Source organism: Triturus cristatus, chromosome 6 (genome assembly GCF_964204655.1).
Source record: "Triturus cristatus chromosome 6, aTriCri1.1, whole genome shotgun sequence".
Classification (NCBI taxonomy): domain Eukaryota; kingdom Metazoa; phylum Chordata; class Amphibia; order Caudata; family Salamandridae; genus Triturus; species Triturus cristatus.
The window spans coordinates 520275593-520299285 of record NC_140589.1 but is presented as its reverse complement, the minus strand read 5'-3'; the positions used below and the strand labels follow the sequence as shown (position 1 = coordinate 520299285).

The 23693-nt window shown below is 42.5% G+C and overlaps 1 protein-coding gene across 1 annotated transcript in view; it reads right to left on the bottom strand.

The window, feature by feature from the left end:
* LOC146817360 (CD109 antigen-like) overlaps window positions 1–23693 on the bottom strand; it is a 1044213-nt gene that overhangs the window by 401332 nt on the left and 619188 nt on the right. The window contains exon 16 of the mRNA XM_085610952.1: window positions 17306–17335. Coding sequence (XP_085467078.1) covers window positions 17306–17335 — 30 coding nt within the window. The remainder of the gene's footprint in view (window positions 1–17305; window positions 17336–23693) is intronic.

Below are 23693 nucleotides of genomic sequence, written 5' to 3'. Positions count from 1 at the left end.
AGCATCTGGGCCACATCCAGTGGACCAGGCACAAAAACAGCTGTAGAGACTTTGATTTCACTGAGTTTCAAGCAACAGGAGGCAAGCCAACAAGCCCTTGGAGGTCACTTGGAGTGAAGGCCGAGTCCGGCTCTTCTTCAGCTGAGTCAGAGAGCATCAAGCAGCAGGGCAACACATGAGAAAATCAGGTGTTCCAAGTATGCAGCCCAAAGATGAGTCCTTTAAGCAGCACGGCAGTCCTTCTGACATTGGTTCAGTTCAAAATCCAGAAGTGTCTGATTTTGGGGGGTCATAGACCCAATATTTATACCCAAAAGTGCCTTTGATGTGGGAGGTGACTTCAAAGCAGCTCTCTGCAGTGCACAGGTTCCCTTTCAGCCCAGTCCTGTCTGCCAATCCATCTATGGGGGTACATTAGTCCTCTGTTTGGAGAGAGGACACTACCTATTCAAGTGAAGTGTTAGCCCCTTCCTTCCATCCTGCCCAGGCAAGGGCATCTGAATGCAGATGTATGCAGATGGGTACTCAGACACACTTATTCTTCCTGTGTTGTGGCTGTCTAGAGGGAATGCACAAAGTGTAGCTGTCACCCACCCCAGACCTGTATTGGAGGTAGGCTGTCAGGCACACAGAGCAGTAAGTGCATAGAAATTTCCACCTTCTAAAAGTGGCATTTCTAAAACAGTAATGTTAAATCCAACTTCACCAGTAAGGAGGATTCACCATTACCATTCCAAACATATGAAACATGAAAAAGCTACTCCTTCCTGATCATTTCAACCCTAAAAGTGTATTAAGGATTTCCCAATGCTAACCTATGAAAGGAGTAGGTCTCACAGAAGAGGAAAATGAAATAGGTTGTTTGTCACTACTAGGACATGCAAAACATAAAGGTGCATGTCCTACTGTTTATTTACAAGGCACCCTGCCCTTAGGGCTAACTAGGGCCTACCTTAGGGGCGACTGATGTGTAATAAAAGGGGAGTTTAAGGCTTGACAAGTAGTTTTAAATGCCAAGTTGAAGTGGTAGTAAACTGCACACACAGGCACTGCGACAGGTTTGAAAGGCTACTTCTGTGGGAGGCACAATCAGTGCTGCAGTCCACCAGTAGTGTTTATATCGTATAACATGGGACTTACAAGAAATGAAATATGTCAACCACGTATACACCAATTATACACATGTTTAGGGAAGAAACACGTACTTTTGCACTGATTTGCAATGGCAAAGTGCTCAGAGTTCTAAGGCCAACAAAATGATTCAGCGAAACGTGAAGGCAATAGGCAAAATGATCGGGGGAAGATAACCCTAAGGCTGCCAGATCTAACATTGTGTTACTGTTGGCTGAGTTAGATTTGGTGTCTCGGCCAGGTATTGTGAGTTGGGAAATTGTTCACATACTGATCAGCACAGTCAAACAGTAACCTTTTAATCAGGAAGGGAGTGAGGGTATGGTAGACTCAGGGTGGCACTCCGGGGGTGGGGAGAAGTCAACTGCAGATCTGTTATGGGGAATGGCCTGAGTACAAACAATTAATCGAAAAGGAGGGACGTAGGGTTTTTAGTAAGGTCCAGCATACATGCCCGGTCAGTATACAAGAGAAAAGGGCATGCAGTTCCTTGGCGGGTCAGGAGAAGTAATGAGAGCCACAGGGTGTTGTCACAAAAGGCTGAAGGCAGTCCTAAAGTGATAGGCGGGAGGGGGATTCCTCCCTTCGGAACTAGGGCCCTTACACACCCAGCCAGCTAGGTGTCATGCTTCATCATTGGGCCTGCTCCTCGTCGGGTCGGCGCTCCTCTACCCGAAGGTCACCCAATGAGGGGCTCTTTGGCGGAGATCTTTTGCTCCTTGTGGTATGGTGCAGTAGGGGTGAGGGGTCTAAAAGGTGTAGATGTGGTGTAATGGTGGAAGCTTAAAAAAGGTAGGTCAGTCATCATCATCATCATCATATAACTTTATTCGGTCGTTTTTACAAAACACCCACAAAGTATGCAAGAATAAAAACACAAATAAATATACAATTAAAATAGTATTAAATCATTTTAAGCACAAGTACAAACGACATTCCCAATCAGATTAAAAAAGGTATGCGTATAAATATTTCATTTGATCTAATCAAGCTAAAAGGAATACTATACAATGCACCAAACGTTTGGGTTACTTGACCAAATATACCAACTTGATATTTAAAATACATATACAACATGAGAAGGAAAAAAATGTAAAATTGACTTCATTACTACAATAGAATTTTTTTGCGGATCAACCAGAATGAAAATAGAAAAAGACTTAGGGCAAAAACTATTGGCCCTTAGGTATCAGATTTTAAAATCCTAAATGCGATCTGATGCTGCCTGGCGCCCAGCTTAAGGCATAATGGTCTAATCCATTTCCTGCGCAATCGCCGATACTTTGTGCAAAAAAACAAGATGTGTTCTTCAGTTTCGTGAACTTCACGGCAAGTAGGGCATAGCTCTAACACCAGGCCTGTCGCCTCTTTCCCTGAAAATTTCAGTAACAGATTGCCATATCTAAACCTGGTATACAAGCTCTTAGCAAGAGGGGTTGAAATTAGGTCAAGAAAAGGTTCAAACAAGAAGCTAGATTTAACATTTAAAAAGTTAGATGTTAGCTGTCCACGTTTTTGATTGCTGGTGTAATGTTCCCCTACTGCACTCCAGTATGTAGCTTTGAGGGTCAGGATATCACATTTAGTGGCCCTTTCTGGGTGCTCCCACAAGCCCAACAAGTTCAATAACGTACACCATTTAGCAATATGTCTGAAGCAGGGTAGTTGTTTTGCCCCATTAAGTGCTAGGACCTCCCGCAAAGAATTACGGTAATCAATTAATTGTGGGGTGGTCCATAGACGCAGCCAATAAGTTAATGGTCTCAGGGCAGCTAAGTCGCCTATTCTTTTTATCCCAAGATCACAAAAAAGTGGGGTGAGTGGCGTTGTAACAGGTAGCAAGATGAGAGCCCTTGCAAAAATGTTCTCTCAAATCGTTAGTTTATTTACAGAGATAAATCCCCATATCTCTGCTCTGTAGAGGGCACCACTTTGGGATTTTGCACAATAGATTTCAAGAGCCGGTGAGAGGGGTTGGGTGTAAGATTGTTTTAAAAATCTTAGTATTGCTTTAAATCTTTGGCATAGTATTAGAGAACTTTTCCTCAGCTGGTATTCCCAGCCGAGCGTCTCATTTAAACCTATGCCTAAATAATCAAAACTTTTTACCCGCTCCATGTGGTTCATGTAAGATCTTAACCTCTCATATACCGCCCCGTACTTTTTCGAACACCATAAATTTAGTTTTTCGTGGTGTTCAGTTCTAGTTTTCTTTCTTTGCAGAAGCTCAGGAATGTATCCAATAGTGCCTGTAGACCCATAGGGGATGTAGCTATTAGTAAAGAGTCATCTGCAAAGAGCAGGATGGAGACTTTTGCATCATTCATCGTAGGGGCATCGTTCTTACAACCCATTATACAACTAACCACGTCATTGATAAACAGGGAAAACAGTGTGGGGCGAGAACACACCCTTGACGCACCCCCGTTGAATCGAAATCCTCTCTGTCAATTCCCCGCTTTTCCCCCACCTGACCTGGGCATAGTTATCCTTGTGCAATCTGGCAATGATAGACACCAGGTTTTCCGGGGCCCCTTGATCAAGCATGGTCTTCCACAGCAAGTTGCGCAGAACCAAGTCAAATGCGGCTCGCAGGTCCACAAATGCTACATATAGTCGCTGTTTCCTAAGTAGCACATACTTCCATGCCAGCAGGGAAATCCTGAAGGCTTGGTCGCATGTGCTAATTTTGGCACGGAAACCCGCTTGAGCAGACGACAATACCATATTAGCATCCATCCATTCTTGAAGTTTATCTAAAACCTGCCTAGCAAAGATCTTCTGAAGATTGTCAATTAGACTAATAGGTCTATAATTGGAGAGGATAGCAGGATCACCCTTCTTGAAGATAGTTATTACCTCTGCTCCCCTCCAAGTTTCAGGAATATCCCCACCAGCCAGTATACAATTAGACAGAAGATTTATGTATGGTCCCCATATCATTGGTTCCGATTTATATAAATCCCCGGGTATCAAATCGGGTCCCGGCGCTTTGCCTGCTTTTAGTTTACTAAGTGCAGACATAGTATCTTCCAGGTTAAAAACTAGCGGAGGGTTATTTGCGGTCTTATCAAGGACAGTGTTAGCTATGATTGGGGCAGCCTGGTCTGTCTGCAATCCCATAGTGGCCACGTCATCGGAGTATAAACGCGAAAAATGTTCCACCCAAACTTCCTGTTGGATATGATAGTTATTGGAAATAGGGTCTTCCGCATTGCCATTAGATACAATAAGCCAAAACATACGGCTGTCTCTGGCTTGGGCTGCTAAAACCAGATCGTTCCAGTTTGTATCAGGGTATTCGGGCTTTGCCTTGCTAAGTGCTACTCTATAAATGTTACGATCTGAGGTTATACCCAATCTAGAACGCTCTCTAACTGCTTTTTGTAGTGCCTTTTTGGCTTCCTTGCAGTCATTATTGAACCAATTACACTCCCTTACCCTGGCATGTCTACCAATACGAGACTGTTTTAAGAAAACGATTCAAGGACTTTAAAAAGTTCTTTGTGTACTGAAATAACATACCGGGCGTCGATTGAATCAAATCTATCCTTGTGGCCACACAAGTTAACTAAAGAGGCCACTAGGAACTCGTATATTCTAGCATGGAGGTCCTGGTCGGCTTGACTTTTCGGCCATGTGACTCTTCTACGATTATTTGTTAGGCTTGGCTCTATTAATTTAGAAATTTGGCAATGAACATCCCTATCCAAAACCTTGCCCTTTAATTAAAAAAAAAAAAAAGAGTTATGTTGACTGTCTGACCTTGGTTCAATAATAATATCCTCTATTAGTAGCCAAATTCTAACATCCACAAAAATATAATCTATTATGCTTGTATAGGCACCTCTTTTAAAAGTAGCCCTCCGTCATATGTCTGATTGAGTTCTTCTGTTACATGCCCTCAAATTCCTACCAGCAGTTAATGATACCCCACAGCTCGTCCTCCTCTTCGAGAGAAGCACTTAATAGGGCAGAGGGCTCGAACCGGAGTTAAAATCCCCAGCAACTATAATTTTAGAGTTCACTTGAAATCTCTCCACTAGATCGTCCATATTAGTCTCTAAGTCCGTTATTACGGGCTTCAACAGGGGGCCGGCGGGCACATTGGACCTGCTGCTTGCATTGAGTTGGAGCGACTTTTGCTCGCTCTTCCTACGGTGCCCTGGACTTAGAGACTAATATGTTCTCTGCGCATACAACTGAACTAATATGTTCATATAGGTTGCTGTGAAAATTCATAAGCTACCATCACTATCTTTTTGAGGTCCCGAAGAAAGCCCCAACGACCTACATAGGCGTACATAAAGGGCTGAAACATGTCGACCTATTTTTTGGACACCGATAGTGCGTTAGACCAGTGACTCGACTACATACGCACCACATTGTTTTTACTCCTTCTTGATTCCGGACTAATTAAAATATTGTCTAGGATATACAAGCTTTTTAAACTCATTGCACTTGAGCACTTTCACTTACTCTTTGATCACTACTGTAATAACCAGTGGTTTTCCTCCAGGTGGAGGCAAACATACTACAAAAAAGAAGCCCAATGATGATACTGTCACATTTTTAAACTTGGCGGAGAACCAAGATATACCGCCCCACGACCTTTCTAACGTGAATGAGGGCTTTTTAATTACAAAGTTGCTAGCCCTGGTTACTCAGGTCAAGTGATTCATTCCTTATTGATATTGGATATTACGGCAAGGAAGCTGAATGGATCACAGCCTCTTTCTTATCCCCCCACTTGATTTATAGTAATCAGGAGAATTAGGCACAAAACAATAGATTCAAGGAGTCACCTGTAACCCCGGAATCATAAGCATGCTGAAGGTAAGAATCAGGGACAGCGACGTGCCTGCTCAGATGGACGAGTACACTCACAGGGTTGTATAGTTCCCGTTAGCCCAAGCAACTGAGAACAAAGGCTCCCCCACCGCTCGCTAGGTCGCGACCCTCAATGTCTCAGACCCAGTGGATGGGGCAGTGTCATGTTCCCGTGCTTGTGAGGGGCGAGGCGGATAACGGGCTCCATGGAAAGGCAGCATGAGTCTGCCTATGCAGTCTGAGCAGGCACGTCGCTGTCCCTGATTCTTACCTTCAGCATGCTTATGATTCCGGGGTTACAGGTGACTCCTTGAACACATGCTTGTTTTTACAACTATTACCACAGTTGTGTGACAATATTAGCCACTTCTGCACACACAATGGGTCACCACATTGTTTTATTTAGAGAGAATGACGTTGTCACTAAGTTAACACTATCAATGACGCCTATGTAATTTTTCTTCTTTTAGGTCGTCCTCTACATCTGTGGGTACCTGACCTACAGAGATACAACGTGGGAGGTAGAAAGGTATACTTTGTCATGGTGTGCAGATAGTTTTTTCACTAGGTCCTGATGAATTGCCGCTTGATCCTCCAGACTATTAGGCAAGAAACATGTCGACCCCTTAAGAGTAGAGCGTAGTTATCCTGAACCATTACTTCAGAGAGTCGCCACTCTTTCATTCATTTTAATCTGGTGGGGAGCCATCCAGAATAAAGTTGCTCATTGGACTGCCCAACCTGTTTTAAACTTCCACCATTACACCATACGGCAAGGAACAAAAGATCTCCGCCAAAGAGCCCCTCAATGGGTGCTCCTAGACCCGACGAGGAGCAGGCCCAATGATGAAGCATGACACCTAGCTGACTGGGTGTGTGAGGGCCCTAGTTCCGAAGGTAGGAATCCCCCCTCCCGCCTATCACTTTAGGACTGCCTTCATCCCTTTGTGACAACATCCTGTAGCTCTCATTACTTCTCCTGATCCACCAAGGAACTGCATACCCTTTTCTCTTGTATACTGAGTACAAACAAACCCTATACAACATCCTTACCTGGAATGTCCGGGGCATGGCCACACACATGACGAGGTATAATATACATGCATTCTTCAGGCACCAACACATACATTTCACCTGCCTGCAGGAGACCCATCTCACACAGGGGGCTCCATAAACTCTGGAGAAGTACAGTGGTTGGGACCATATACTCGGGATTTGAAAGAGGGGTGTTAGTTTGGAGTGATGCGTGTTAGAAATTGGGTTGGTGTTTGACTGTGCCATAGCCAAGCAGCAACCACAATCCTAGTCAGGGTAAGAAGCTGGCAAACACTAAATTAACCTGTGCTCACCCTCTAGCAGCTTGGCACAGAGCAGTCAGGCTTAACTTAGAGGCAATGTGTAAAGTATTTGTGCAACATTTCAAAAAGTAAAACTGTGAAAACAGCTCACAAATATCCCAAACCAGGTTACAAATATAGAGCCTAATTTAATACATAAAACAAGACCAAACGAAAAAATCCAATAAGTAGAACTTGAGATATTGGATGAGATCAGACCAGTCATTATTCGATCACAAAAAAGGATCATAAAAGATACACATTTCAAAAGACTGTCATTAATAAGAAAATATATAAATATTAACAGGACAAATAAGAATACATAAAACACTAAAAACCTGCCATAATAAAAACCTACTTTAGATATTTCATCATCAAAATGTGCAAAGTTTTGTTAATCCCCCATATAACAGAGAAAGGATCCCAAGACAAATAATACAAAATGTAACATAACATAACAACAAATAAATAAGCAATCACTACCTCAAAACAAATACTGTCAGCTAAAATTCAGCAAATAGTTTGATGAGCAGCATGGCAACATTAAAATAACATTCTCTTCCTCTGAGCTAGGATGCCTTTTAAGAAGCACCAACCCCTAAAACAAGTGTCATAGTCATTAGGTTGCTCAAAAAAGGGCAGAGCAACTTTACATTTAGAGAATTTAGAACTACGCAGCAAAGGCAGTACAAATTTCCTTGTATATGGTAGGTAAAATCTGCAAAAAAGTAAAAAAGTGCAATAAAGACTGAGGTGATTTCTCATCGCATGGGCAAATACATATATCTGAAGAAAAGTATTGCCCTAATGGGAAACATAGTGACCAACGTTTTGAGCCCAGTCTGAATCTGGTCAGCATTGTTTGTTCATAAACATTCTGTCAGGAATTACGGACTCCAGTGCCTTCCTAGTGCGAGATACTGTGGGAAGACTTCAAATCCCATGAAGCCATCCGGCTGGAGGCTCACGGATAAAAAGCAATGATGCACAACGTTGTGCATGCGTAATTCTTCTGCCGATTTTCGTTGCGTCCGGATGTTCCGTGTTCACGGAATTCTATTACAGGACCGGAGGCTTGAGACTATGCTATCTCTTTCTTTTACTGCAACAAACAGCAGCCAATAAGATAATTTATAACATTGAAACAAACAAATTCCCAGAATTCTTAGCATAGATACACACAACCATAGAGACTAGCCCTATATAACTGTCTTTACACTGGAACACTTCCTCTTTCTTTGCTGCTCGCCTAAGACTTAAGTGCTCGAGTTCGTTCTTGCCTTACTCTGCTTATGCAAATTGTTGTTGTTATTTGCCTGTTATTTCTTGCAGCCTTATACTTACGGGGGCAGATTTATGAGGTTTTGCCGTAGGGAAGCGCAGCAGGCCTTCCTGTTGCGCTTCCCTACGGCAAAAGAAAAGGGCAGGCATGCGCTGTATCAATAAAATGCGGCGCATTCCTGTCCTTTTCCCCTGCGCCGGAGCACAATGGGCTGCCTGCGCCAACGCAGGCACCTCTGCACCATGGTGCAAGGGTGCCTGCGTTGCGGAGATGAATGTTTTTGTACAGGAAGGGAAACCTTTCTGTACAAAAATAATCACAAGAGGTTTTTCCTCTTTGTATGGGTGCTGCAGAATGCAGCACACATAGAAAAAGAAAAAACGAGGAGAAATAAAGATATTTCTCCCCGTTGCGCCTCCCTTACGCCTCCCCTGGGGAGGTGGAAGCTTTTGGCGCTGCCTCAGATTTACGATTTCTCGTAAATCTGGGGCAGTGTCAAAAGGCCATGGATGTTGCTGGGAACGCCCCCAGCAACACCCATTGCATGCCCCTTTACCGCAGAACACTGCGTTAAAGGGACTGATATTTATGAGACAGCATTAAGCCAAAAAAAGTGGCTCAGTGCTGCCTGATAAATATCATGCAGGCTTCTGCGCCACGGAACGTCACAAAAAGTGACGTTCCGATGGTGCAACGGGCCTCATAAATCTGCCCCTAGGTGTTTATATTTGCTTTGAAGCTGAGCGCTCTGCGCGTTTCGTTACTGTGCATGCATTTGTCTGCCTCCGGGCGCTCTGCGCGTTTCTACATTCTCAGCGCGCGGCGCTGCCTGTGGTGTAAATTGAGGCACTCGGAAGGTGCCGGTTGCTTTGCTGATGCGCCCTCACCTTCCGATGGCCTTGTTTCATCCTCTGTGCTTCACCTCTGGGTGTCGGCGGCTTGCGGTGCCTTCTCTAATACGGGCCCGCATAATTATCGAGCCTCATGTCGCGTAGCCCAATTGGGCTGGTTTTGGGCTACGCGACGCCCAATCTGGTTTCCTCCTCGCTCAGCGCGCATTTTCAAACGCGCTTCAGAGCAAAGGTTGTGCTTCAATACCCTTCAGGGACGCCTTGCCTGGGCTGGACAACAAGGCAGGCCTAAGCTGAGTGCAAGCTTTTGGATTTATAGTTAAAGGCTCGGGACGCCTGTGGGCTGTCTTTATAACTACAGCTTTGTTGAGGAGCATTTTTTCTCTTTAAGTATAAAGTAATCTGCACCAGGGCTGCTCCCCTTGACTGATTCCTTTGGGATCTGTAATAATTCCCTTTTCATAGTGTCCCCACCTGTACTTTGGGTATGGAGGACTGGGCCTACTTTGAGGAGGACGAATATGGGTATTATGAGGAGGAACATGGTCCCCTCGTTGAAGACAAACTTGTGGATGCCCCGGATGCATCCGTGCAAGATTCAGTCAACAAGAATGCTGAGGTGGTGGTTATTGGCTGCCGCTCTAAAACCTATTACGACGCAACTTGAGAATTTTGCGAAACACCACAGCTTGTTGCAGTAAGATAAGGCAAAGCCTTCCAAGTCTACAGGGGGAAAGTCTGCATCTGCCAAAGCAACCACCTGGCCGCAAGCACAGGCCCTTACTAAGTTGCCCCCTCCGTCTGCCAGGGACCACGCGTACTCAGGGTCTTCTACCACTCTGCCCGCTGCATCCAAAGTGGTTACGGATACGGACACTGGTACAGACACTGATTCAACCAGCCACACTATGTCTCCAAAGAAAAAGAAGGCCAAGAAAGCCACTCTGCGCCCTCAATCGCCCCCAGTCTACCAACCTTCTAATCCTTTTGACTTTAACCCCCAGGATATAGTACACTCCAGGTCCTCTGATTGGGCCCCTCCTCCCGAGGTGGCGGATTATATTCACCAAAACTTGCGGCGCAGTTTTGACAGGGATGTTAGAAACCGACTGCGGTCTGAGTGCCCCCACCCTGACGTGTCTGACAAGGTCACTGAGACCCCGGAGATTAATCCCAATATGCTGGCCTTCCTGAAGAAATTTCAAAATCGATCGGGCCTGGCGCAGGTGCCAGGATAAATTGTTAGATACCATTGGCCTCTTACCTAAAATCCTGGAAATGGCTCTGGTGGCCAAAGAAAATGGTGCATTGATCGACCCAGATATTCTTGCTGGCCTGACCCAAAACGCGATCTGCTTTTTAGGTAATGCAAACTGCGCCATCTCCTCTGAGCGCAGGAAGTCTCTCTTAATGCGCATGGACACTAACCTGACGGAGCTGGCCGCGGCAGAGCCAGGCGCCTTGGCAGATGGATTACTGTTCAGTGAACATTTTTTAAAAGACGTCTCCAAATATGTTGGAACTTTAACCAGCCTAGACAAAGCCCAAACTAATATTAAATGAGTGTTCAACGCTGGCCTTTTTGGAAGGGCCAGACGAGGCAGGGGCCGCTCGCCAGGCCGACAGTATCACCAGGGTCCCACGAGAGGTGGCTACGGCCGAGGCCGCGGAGACTTTCAGGACCCCACCAGAGGCGGTACCTTCTACCCAACTAGACGTTCCAACCGTCGTGGCTTCCACCGAGGTGGTCATAGAGGGAACTCCCGACCTCAGATTACGCCAGGTAAGCCCATGTCTCTGTCCCTTTATCCGCTGGGGGGTTGGATTCGCCATTTCCTTCACAATTGGCAGGCTGTTACTCAGGACGCTTGGGTCCTTCAAACAGTGCAAGGCTTTCACATAGACTTCTATCAAGCTCCCTCCCAAGGGTCCACTCCTCACCCTCTATATTTTTCCCAACAAGACGAACGTTTTATAGATCAAGAAATAGGTGAGTTGCTGAAGAAGCACGTGGTTGCCTACTGCGAGGAAGGCGTGCCAACGCGCTTCTACAGCAACGTTTTCCTTGTGCAGAAGAGCGGTGGAGGTTACCGGCTGGTTCTCAACCTGCAGGAGTTCAATTGTTTTGTTCTGTACAGTCATTTCAAGATGGCAAGGATCCATCTTCTGGCGGACCTCCTGAGGCAACGTCTCAAAATCAGACACCTCCAGAAGGGCCTCTCTTATTCAGACCTAGTCCCACTTACGGACGAAACCCGAGCAGAAATTCATTGGTGGTTGACCCACGTGGATGCGTGGAATGGTCAGGCGATCTTCGGATCTCGCCAGGAGTTGATCATAGAGTCGGATGCCAGCAGGTCGGGCTGGGGAGCCCGCTGCGGGGAGGTGACCACGGGGGGCAGATGGTCTCTCCAGGAGTTGGAGCTACACATCAATTGTCTCGAGCTCCTGGCGGGCTCTTTTGCGATTCGCACTCTCTCCCCCAGGAAGGTATCATGTTGTATTCTGTTACGAATGGACAATATATCAGCTGTGCGCTATATCAACAAACTGGGGGGAACCAGATCCCCGATGTTGGCAGAGATCGCCAAAGATTTTTGGAACTATTGCCTAGCGCATCAGATAACAGTGATTGCGTAAAGCCTTCCGGGGCTAGACAATGCAGTAGCACACTGGCACTCACGCCATTTGAAGGACTACAGCGACTGGAAGCTTCATCCATCCCTGTTTCACCAGGTTCAATCTCTGTGGGGTCCGTTCAACATAGATCTCTTTGCCTCCAGACTGAACTATCAGCTGGAGTCGTTCTTCAGCTGGAGGCCAGATCCCCTAGCGAAAGCGACAGACGCATTCACACAGGATTGGTCCCTGGGTCTCCATTACGCCTTTCCCCGTTTGTCTTGATACCGAGAGTGGCGAATCAAGTTTCTCGCCAGGAAGCGGAGATTGTGTTGATCACCCCGATGTGGAAATCACAACCGTGGTTCCCAGTTCTTCTGGAGATGGCATGCGATTATCCGCTGCGCCTCCCGTGCTTCCCACGAATACTCCAGGGCCCTCAGGGAGAACTCCATCCATTAGTCCTGGCGGGGCAGTTATCCCTGATGGCCTGGCGGCTTTCCGGCAGCAGTGGTCGCTGCCAGGAATTTTGGAGCAAGCTTCCGGTTTTATCAAACAAGCCTGGGCTCCTTGAACCAGAAAGCTATACGGGTCTGCCTGGAAGGCTTGGTTGGGTTGGTGCTTGGAGAAACACCTGGATCCCGTGGAAGCGGATCTCTCTCACGTTGTGAACTTTCTCTCCCAGAAGACTGCTGATGGCTTATCTTATAGATCGGTGAATAACTTTCGTTCAGCCATTTCGGCAGGCCATTCTCAGCTGGATGGCAAACCAGTGGGCATGCATCCAGTAGTATGCAAGCTTTTGAAAGGAATTCGGGTAGCCAATCCTCCTACGGCTAAGTATACTTCTTTAAGGGATGTTTCGAAAGTTCTGAATTTGTTTGATAACTGGTCTAATAATGAGTTATTGTCTATGAAACAATTGTCATCTAAATTAGCCATGTATTATGCTTATCTGCCTGCCACAGAGTTTCTGATGTTAGAGTGCTTGATTTAGAGGGTAGGGTTTTTCACCTGAAGGTGTGTCTTTTGTTATTACAGGTTGTACCAAATCTTTTTCCAAATCTATGGATTACACTGCTTTTCCTTTGAATGAAAAACTTTGTGTGGTCAGATGTCTCAAGTGTATGAAGAATGTATACGTTCTCTCCGGCCAGCTGGTTGTTACAGATTACTTATTGCTTTACAGAAACCTTTCAAACCTGTTACTTCCGCTACAATTGCCCGGTGGCTTAGATATGTAATGTCTGAAGCAGGTATTGACACTGATTTATTTGGAGCGCATTCAGCCAGAGGTGCTATGGCCTCCAAATCATTTATGCTTGGTACCAGTATACAAGATCTCATGAAAGCTGCTGACTGCTCTTCCAGTTCCACTTTCAAACAATTTTATTATAAACCTGTGGGCGATGTAGCTTCTGTTGTGTTAGATAAGCGTTAAACTAGCATAATCTGAAGCCTCCGGTCCTGTAATAGAATAAAATAAAGAAGTTGCTAGCATTTGTGCCAAGAATTTTCAATTCTATTAAGAACACGGAGGCGAAGATTAACCCGCCCAGGGAAATGTATATGATGTTTCATATTGTCATGTTTACCCACCCTGATTTACAGATCTCTGACAGTTATTATGAGTACAAATTTTCTGTTTCAGGCGCTGACCAGAAGGGAGAATAGGCCATTGTGTGGTCATCAAGGAAGTGGCGTTCTACGAACTTCACAGTCAAGTTTCACAGTTCCTGTTCCTTCAGCATTCTAGTGTGATTTGGATGCATTATGGCTCTTGTTTGGACTTATTCTTGTTCAATTTGTACTCTGCTCGTGGAGACAAAGAAAGAGGAAGTGTTCCAGTGTAAAGACAGTTATATAGGGCTAGTCTCTATGGTTGTGTGTATCTATGCTAAGCATTCTGGGAATGTTTTTGTTTCAATGTTATAAATGATCTTATTGGCTGCTGTTTGTTGCAGTAAAAGAAAGAGATAGCATAATCTTTGCCTCCGTATCCCTAATAGAATTGAAAAGTCTTGGCGCGAATGCTAGCAAATCTTTTATTCATCAGGATTTCTCCTGTGGCTGTAGGAGAGAAAATATCTGCACCATCCTTGTTCCTTCCCACTTTCCTGCTGCTAAGAGAAGGGAGGAACGCTGGAGAGTGATCTGCTCCTCTAGTGGAGTATTCCATCTTTGATGGGTTTTGGACCCTCAAAGGTTCCTATACTGGAGAGTTGGCCTAGGAGGGCTGCTCTCTGATTCTCTATGTTGTTCCGGTTTTCGTTTCCAGAGAAGGAAGCGTCTGAACGGAAGTAGCGCATTCACCGGGTTATTAGTCTTGGTGGGCTCCAATCAATGAGAGTTGACCTAGGAGGGCTGCTCTCTATTTCTTGGTGTTCTGTTTCATTTCCTGCCAAAGAAGTGCAGGAAAGAAAGCATTGCTCATCTGAATTACAGAGAGTAGTATCAGAGAAGATACCGCGTTTTTCATATGGGTTATCATTCAGAGACATGGGGACAATATTTCTACCAAGGATAAAGGTGAATAAAACAGCTTCCATGTGGGAAGTGTTGTTCTTGCTTTTACACCTCTTGTTTCTTTGTGGATGTATAGTCTACGTATTTGATACATTCATTTTGGCCTTACCTTTATTTTGAACTCTCAGGAGAGAATTTTCTGCCTATTGGATTAGCGTTCAATAGCTTTCAATGAAGAGAAGGGAGAACTACGAGACTCTAACTTGTACAGGGACTGCACTATGTACAGGAGAAGTTTTCTTTCCTTGCAAGACTTTTCTATACTATTTTTTGTTCTACCTTTTTTCATTTGCTCTATTTTATGTTGTATGAGGTATGTGTGATTCCTGACTCTATTTCCAACAGTTTAGGAGTTATGTATTTAGGGTGTTTAGAGGATTTTGATTTCTTGTTCTTTTACCTACAGGCATCAGCAGGGAATAATTTGTCTTAGGACTGGGCGTGTTCTGTGAGAATCCCAGAAGTTTGGTCTGCCTGCTTTCCTAAAGGTATACATTGCATATGAGCAAGGCATACTGAGAGTAATAATTTATGCTCAGAATGAATGTGTATTTTTCTTGTTCCCTACAGACTTGATTCCCTGATGTTACTTTTCCCACTACCTTTTCCCTCACCTGCTCACCCTTCTGCTCTGTGTATGAGTATTCTCAGAGTTGGGGCTAACAGGAGGTGGACCCCTTTGTGCATCATTCCGATTCTGAGGAGTCTCGAATGAAAAATCCGACTCATTCTGCTCTAAAGATGAATATGGTGCAGTCCCTTCGACCACCTGAATTATACAATACTCTCTCACAGTTAGTTTTAGCACCGCAACTGCCTCCCTAGAGGCCTGCCTATGTTTTAAAAAAACAATTCTGAACGCAGGCTTTTTCTTTTTTTGTTATAGCATCTGAATTCGCAAACAAATGTGCACAACCCAATGCCATAAAAGCATCTCTAATGTACTTCAACCACAGGATTTTAAGACGATGATTACAGGAAAGGCAATCTCTTATAATAGCCTTATTGAGATCTGCTTCACTATTCACCCATATTGAGCACCACAGGGTCAAGGGGGCTGTGTTAATAAAATCTTGAACATAGTCCAACCGTAATTCCTGATGTGAGCAGTAGGGTGAAGTCAATGGGGGAACACCCAACAGGTGTTGAAAAAACCTGTTCTCCGCAACCTGGATCACCCCTACGTCTCTGCAGCCCTAAATTCCCATTCCATATGTTACAGTTGGTATACACTTCCTTTTTATAGATTTCCATAAATGGCGCATCCGGTTTTCGTCCAATACAGGCAGCAAGAAAAAAGGTGATGCTGACTGCACGAGTAAAGCGGGCTAACCTGCCTCTAGGGCACGATGACCACAAGCACCTTGAGACCCTCGCGGGTGAGTAGTCTTACTTTGAAAATTACTGATTACTTGATTGAAGCAGGCATCACTAAAATCCAGACCAAGAAAGATATCGGAAGGAACTCACTCTATCCAGTTTTCTTCCTTCTATATTTAAAGTTCTAGTTTTGGTGTTTCTAGGGCCACACACTATTGTGAAGGTTTTGGTGAAGTTTGTCTCAAAATCAAGCCCCTTCCTAAAGGTCACAAAACTAGAAATTAAAATCTTTAGGCAAGTGGCCTTCCCACCAAGAAGGACCGCATCATCCGCGTTTACCAACACATTTTCAAGGCCGTTGGTATAAAGCAGAAAGATAATAGGGACAAGTACACACCCTTGGCATACTCCACGGTAAACTTTAAAGAATGGAGTGCACTCCCCCACTTTCCCAAACCTTACAGAGGCCAAACGATCTTAATGAAGAAGTCGAAGGTGGGAAACCAAACCCTCCCCAAGGCCCGGGGCCACAAGAATAACCCCCCACCCCCATAATTTGGACTTGTGAACACAATAAAATGCACCTGAAAGGTCCATAAATGCAAGATGGATAGGGGCTCCTTTTGCACATTTATATTTGGCCACAATAAAGTTTAAATTAATGCACTGCTCAAATGTCCCAAGGCCCTTTCTAAAACCTTAATATGGTTCTTAGATGCATGAGATGTGTAAGCAGTTTTTTATTGCTATTTAACAGATTAATTGTCCAAATATTTGATTCTGTGAAACATACAGCATCAAAGACAGCATTTGCATTTCTACTAAGTTCCCTCTGGTAGATAATGGTGTTACAGGAATCAAGTGACCCAGTAAGTGACTCATTTAAAGGAGAAAATGTCATTTGAACTACTACCTTTAAAATTGTATGCCAACAACTGTGCCTGAGATATGTTGTAGTTGGACATTTTTGAAAGACTGTATAGCTTCTGTAAAATGGAAGAAACACATCAACATACTTAGTTGGTCACAATTTTTGGATTGCAATTCGATCAAAGATGATGGCTGGTTGAAACTCACTCTCTAAACTCTATTTTGTGGGATGTTACGGACCTAAGTCCATGTTTTTTTATATTTAGTTACCAGGCAAACATATTTGTTAAGCTTTGCTCCTTCTGTGTTATATGGAATTCATGGCTGTGAGATAGACACATTACTTGACAACCTTTTTGTTTTTAATATTGCACTTAATTTACATTTACAAATACAATATTTAAACATTTGAATACATGATTTAAATTTTGTGTGCACACTGTATAGTTTTGTACTTTGCATATTTACTGTGCCTTTATCAAATCCATTTCTAGCAAAAACCTTGCACATATTTTAAGTAAACATGTTACAAACCCTACCTGGTAAGGAATCATCAGTTCATTTATCACCTAAGGAAGGAAAAAAGATATTTTAACCCTTGCACGGGATCATTCTCACACCTGAATTGTGTGTGTTTGGCTATGGTTTAGTTCGGATAAAACAAATGTTCTAAGTACAATCTTCAAATATTTTTTACACATGATGCAGCTCACAAGTGAAACATGAATAAAGAGGCTACATTTGTAATGAAGCTGTGTTCAATATCAAAGATGATTTAATTGTTTATTCAACAGGCAGTACTGGTTCTAATCTACTTAACTCAACATATACATTTTGTTTTCCCTTCTGCTTCTTTTCTGATGCACTATGTTAATATAGTATCAAAGATACTGTTGTCAATAAAATATCACAATGATAACAATATCATGGTACAGAATTTCGCCGGTGGAAATATTGTGTTTTAAGCATTTAAAATCACTTTTAAAACAATTAGTTGCTTATAATATTGATTTTGTATTTTGTATTCTTTAAGTTATTAATATTGTATTGGTACATGCAATTATTTTTACAAGTTTAATTGTTTTGGTAATATTTTTAAACTGTTGTTTTTGAGTTTAATTCAATTTTTGTAACTATTGGTGTGGGAAGATATTTTGATGAATATTTTAATTTTCTACTTTTATTCAATTTTGAATAAATTAAATTGGTTATATTATGATAAGAATACTTATATTAATTATTTAAATGTTAAATTTAATATTTTTAAAACTGTTTTTATGTTTTAATTGTCTAATTAGACAAAAGATTGTTTATATTTAATTGAAAAATGAATTATTTGATAATGTTATTGTAAACTGTTAAACGTTTTTTTCAATTCAATCTTACATTATAATTATGTAAATTATTTAAGTGATTGTTTTTGTTTATTATTGTGTTATGTTTTAGTTTTTTTCAAAGATTCACTATCTTTGATTTGCTTTGATTTAGTTAATATTTTTTAGGATTTCGTAATGTATTTTCTTTTTAAATTAATATTTTAATTGATTTTTCATAATCTTTTTTAATGTTGTGAAAGAACAAAAAACACTTTCCTTACTTTTGCTGAAGTTAGACTGAAAATAGTAAAACTGACACCCCAAAATCTATTGCTTAGTGTGGAGTGGGAATAGTAAATATTACCTGGACAAAGCCCAACACTTTCCCTGCAGTTGCTTAGGTTGGAGTGGGAACAGCAAATCTGAGGCCTCCAAAGTCTAACACGTTCCTTACTGTTACTTAGGTTGGAGTGAGAATAATAAATCGGAAGCCTCCAAAGTCTGTGGGCCCGATTCACAGAATTAACTTAAGACAAAATCCTAAACTTACTACTTTTGGTATTCACAAAATGCACATACTACTTTTGGTATTCACAGAATGGATTTACGACTACTAACTTTACGTCCGCACTCGGGCCGGAAATTCCGGCCCGGAGGCGGAGCTTCCGGCCCAGAGGCGGGGCTTCCGGGCCGGAGGCGGAACTTCCGGCCCGGAGGTGGGGATTCCGGCCAGTGGCGGAGATTTAGCCATGGCCAAAATCTCCACCTCTGGGCCGGAACCTCTGCCTCCGGCCCGGAAGCTCCACCTCTGGCCCGGAAGCCCCGCCTCTGGGCCAGAAGCTCCGCCTCCGGGTTGGAATTTCCGGCCCGAGTGCGGACGTAAAGTTAGTAGTCGTAAATCCATTCTGTGAATACCAAAAGTAGTAAGTACATTCTGTGAATACCAAAAGCAGTAAGTGCATTCTGTGAATACCAAAATGGTAGTAAGTTTAGGATTTTGTCTTAAGTTAGTTCTGTGAATCAGGCCCTAACACTTTCCCCACAGTTGATGAGGTTGGAGTGGCAATAGTAAACCTGGCCCCTCCAAAGTCCAATGCGTTCTCTATTGTTGCTTAGATTAGAGTGGGAATAGCAACTCTGACTCCTCCAAAGTCGAATGTTTTCCCTGCTGTTGCTTAGGTTGGAGTGGGACTAGTAATGCTTACCCCTCCAAAGCCTTGCGCTTTCCTTCTTGTTACTTAGGTTGATGTGAGAATAGTAAATCTGACCTTTCCAAAGTCAAAAACTTTCTCCAATGTTGCTTAGGTTGGAGAGAGAATAGAAGATGTATCCCTGCAAAGTACAATGCTTTCAACTGTTGCTTCGATTAGAGTGGCAATTGTAAATTGCATTTTTCCAAAGTGCAACACTTTCCCTACCATTGCTCAGATTGAGGTGCGAATAGAAACCTCTCTAACGTCTGGCACTTTCCCTTTTGCTGCTTAAGTTGGAATGGGAATAGTAAATGTCATTCTTCCAAAGTAAAGTAAATAATAATAAAAAAGTTACCTTTTTTTTACATGTTGCATTATATGTAGAGATGTTAATTATTTTTTAAGTTAGTATAGTTTTAAACACTTTCAAATATATATACACTTACATGTGCAATCTTGATATTTAGTATCATGATATTTTCAGATGATATGTTTGTTGTGTACGATTACAATTGTTTGCTAGTCACAAAGGTATTTTAGTAATAGTATCTTTACGACTGTACAGAGACCCACATCAGTAAAATTAACAATTGTAAAACAAACATGCAAATAAATCACAGAAATTATAGTGGTCACGTGTTGAAATAATTATTCTATGTCCTTAAAGGGTACGCTCCACCCAACACATTTTATTTGCATTATACAAAATTACAGAACCATCCAGTTATTTAACAAGTGAATGTTAATACTGGTCAGTTTTTTGCCCCTCCTTCTCATTCTCTCACGCATTTTGAGTTACAAATAGGCATGTATAATGTAACAAGTGATCTCCATATAATGAAACGAAGGACTCACATATCTCTCTGTCAGTCAGTGTATATTATTCCCATCACTGCTACCCTCTCTGACCACATGTCCTTACCTTCTGTTCCAACTCTCACATTACTGTTCTCCATTTCTATTAGTGTCCACATCCCCCGGCCACCACTTCCATTAGGTTCCATTTCATTTGTCAGCATCCACTTCTACACTCATTTCTGATCACACCTGTCCCAGCTCAACTATGAACTCTGAACTGTCACTAACATGCTCAACTATGAACTCTGAACTGTCACTAATGTCTGCCATCAACATCTTACTCTCCAGGGAGTGTCTGTCTCTCCTGTCAGGGGCCAGAACTCCTGTCTGTGAACACCTTTTCTTTCAGTGTACACTTCTCCTGCCACTGCCTGCCGGCTATACCTCTCCATCACCATCAACTGTAAGAAAAGCATTCTCACAAACAAGAACTTGACCTCTATAAACAGATGAGCTTCAGTGCTATAAAGTAGTGTATTCTCCAAACATGTCAAAACACCATCCCCTGGGGGCATACACCTCTGTTGGATAACCAACACTTTAGACTTTACAAATATATGAGGGTATTCACCAAGGTAAATTACACTTGTGAGTAAATTCACTACTTTGGAGAGTCACAAAAAAAGTGTAAAGGTACTCAAAAGTGTCACTTTTAATAATTATCAATACATGATAACAGTTATTATTCTTACTCTAAATTTTAATTTAAACCTCAGTAAATAATTTAAAATAATTACACTATATTAAAATTAGTTACAGGTTTATTTCAAAATCAGGTTATTAGTACTGTAGCATATTTTTGCTTTTGTTTTGCATTTAAAAAATTTTTTTTAATTAATTTACAATAATATTTAATGGAAAAATATATTTCACAAACCTTTTCCGAGTTTAATGCATTGTACATACTCCCTATACTTTACCATACAGAGATATCTGCCATGGGGTGGAGATCTCCCTATGGTAAAATATAGGGCACTTTTTAAATAATTAAATAACATTATTTCCGATGTAGTTTTATTTTATGTCCCTCTCTCCCTTTTTGACTGTAGTAACTTTAGAAGTGCAGTGAATAGGAATGGGCTTACTCTTTTGCGGATGAGTGCATATTACTCTTTAAACACCCTTCTTAGCACTTCCTGAATCACTACCTATTCCTACATAAACCCCACTTATTTTGTAACAAGCATGTCCTATTTTTGAGCCACTACCCATGGTCCTGTAGCTTAAAGTGACTGTCAGCTTATAGGTGTCATGTCAGTCATAGTAGCAGAATTCAGGACAATGGGAACAATACATTCTGCTTCATAATCCCATATATAAACATATGTTTCATTGAGGAGGCATTGTTCGCTTTTGAGAGTTACATTATCAAATGTTTCAGAAGTAAAAATGTTACTCAACAACTAAAGATTTATCATCAACATGCTAATTTAGTAGTATTTTTTAGGAATAATGTACTAAGGTAAATGTCTTAAACAAAGGCATATTCTCTAATTAGCATTATGCAAACCGTTATCATTGAAAAATAGATTAGTATAATCCATAATGGTTGCCAAGGTCCCCCTTTAGTGTGCTACTTGAACATCAAGCTCCTTCAACAGGCAGCAACTATCCAGGATAGTAGGTCATTGTCAAAAATGTTGCACACTAACCTGAGGATTTAATGAAAGCATGCCCTTTAGAAGCTGGTGAAGGTGCAACATCAGCAGCAGTTGAAGTCCCGAAATAGCACCGTACACAAGTATATTGTCTCAACTCTCTATGTGTATACATATGACTAAGCTATAAGAACACAGTGAACAACCAGCAAAGACCCAGTGCGCCTACATCTGTCAAAATTGAAAGCTTTCGTCCACAGTACCAGGTCAGTGATCTCTCATCCTCTGGTTAAGGGTTTTGTCCAGTACCTAAGGAAGGCCTTACTTAAACCTGGGGACAGGTAAGGAGTCTCCTCGGATTCCTGCAGCCTGTCAAGAAATAATCAAAGCCATTTCGGTCCCAATAGCACGGGGGGAACCAAAATTCCAGTGATCCCCTTGAATCCCTCAACCCTAACATGAGAATCCGTACGCTCAGAGTACATCTGGATGGCAATCTAGCTATTGATTCCCACAGGTTCCAACCCTCCTTGCGATACATCACTGCTAACAATGGAATCTACCAAAAGACTTGCACTTAAAGCCACTCTGCTTCCCACGCCTCCTGGGTGTCAGCATTGTGTACATCGACTGCTCTGCATGGCTAACTACGTGAGTACTGCTCTGAGGATGACAACCTTTCCACACCAGTGGTCTAGTTGGCACAGGTATCCCACAGCACACTCAAAAGGACCTCATTTACAGGGGTTATCTGAAGGCATCTCTTATTGATCTCAAGAAACTTAACTAACATTTTTCTATCAAAGGAAAGCTAGGTAGAGCTTCCTCTCCCTTTTGTCCCTGAAAAGCCACTCAGTCCCACTCGAGTTATTTGCTCGGACAGCTGACCAATGGAATGCTTATTGATATTATTTGCAATCATTCTATTGTGCCTTGGCTGCTGTCACTCAATGCCCACCCCACTCTACCAGAAAACATCAATGGGCCTTTCTTCATTGCGATAACCACCCCATTCTTGACAGATGTACTATGGAATTGTTCTCCCTTCCATAAATATTGGGGGTCATTGGGAAACTCATTTTTAATATCGTCACTCCCATCCCTACCTTGGTTTGTCAGTAGGGAGCCTTCAACTCTTTCGTCCTTTATCAACAGCTTATCAGGCAATCTTCCACTTCTTTTTCAAAGTTGGGTTTTGAATTTGCCACCCCTGTTTATCCACCTATACCTCCGCAACTGACGCAATGCTTGCTGTTAGGGCCTGCAGGACTCAATCCTTTTCTTTCTCATGGTCTACACATGAGCCAACATATAATTATGATTCTTGGCAACCACAAGTTATACCAAGGTCGCTTATACTGTCAACATCTGGACTAACATGTTGACTTGCATTTGCTTTTTCTAAAAAAAATATATTTCTGTCTTCTAACAGCACAACAGTGGACGTGATCATTACCCATACAAGATAATTAGACAACTTTAACTCTTAACATTTATAAGCAGACATATCGTACCACTAAGAACAACAAGGTAATTTTATCGTAGTAAAAAAAGAGCTGGATTATTCATCTGTTGGCGATAGGAAGCATTTTCTAATTCTGTGATAGGAGTTCTAGCACTAGTAAGAGCTGTGCTACTCTTGAAGATCCATTTTGGGCTAAGATAATTGTATTGGCTTTAAAAGATACCTCGGTGTCCAGGTTAGATAGAGGATAACAAATGGATTACCTCCCCCTGAAAAATAAATGACCGTCTAAAGTGAAATGGAGGATAAAAAACGGAAGCGTGAGGAGGGCAGCTGGAAAATTATGTATGACATGTCTTGAAAAGGGGCTCAGACAGTGATGGAAGTGACTAACCAGGGTCGGACTGGTATATTGGGCAATCAGGCAGTGCCCAATTAGCTATTCTCACTGATCAGTGGATGGGCCAGTTTCTTTTAGCAGTGTGTGGGCCTCTTCC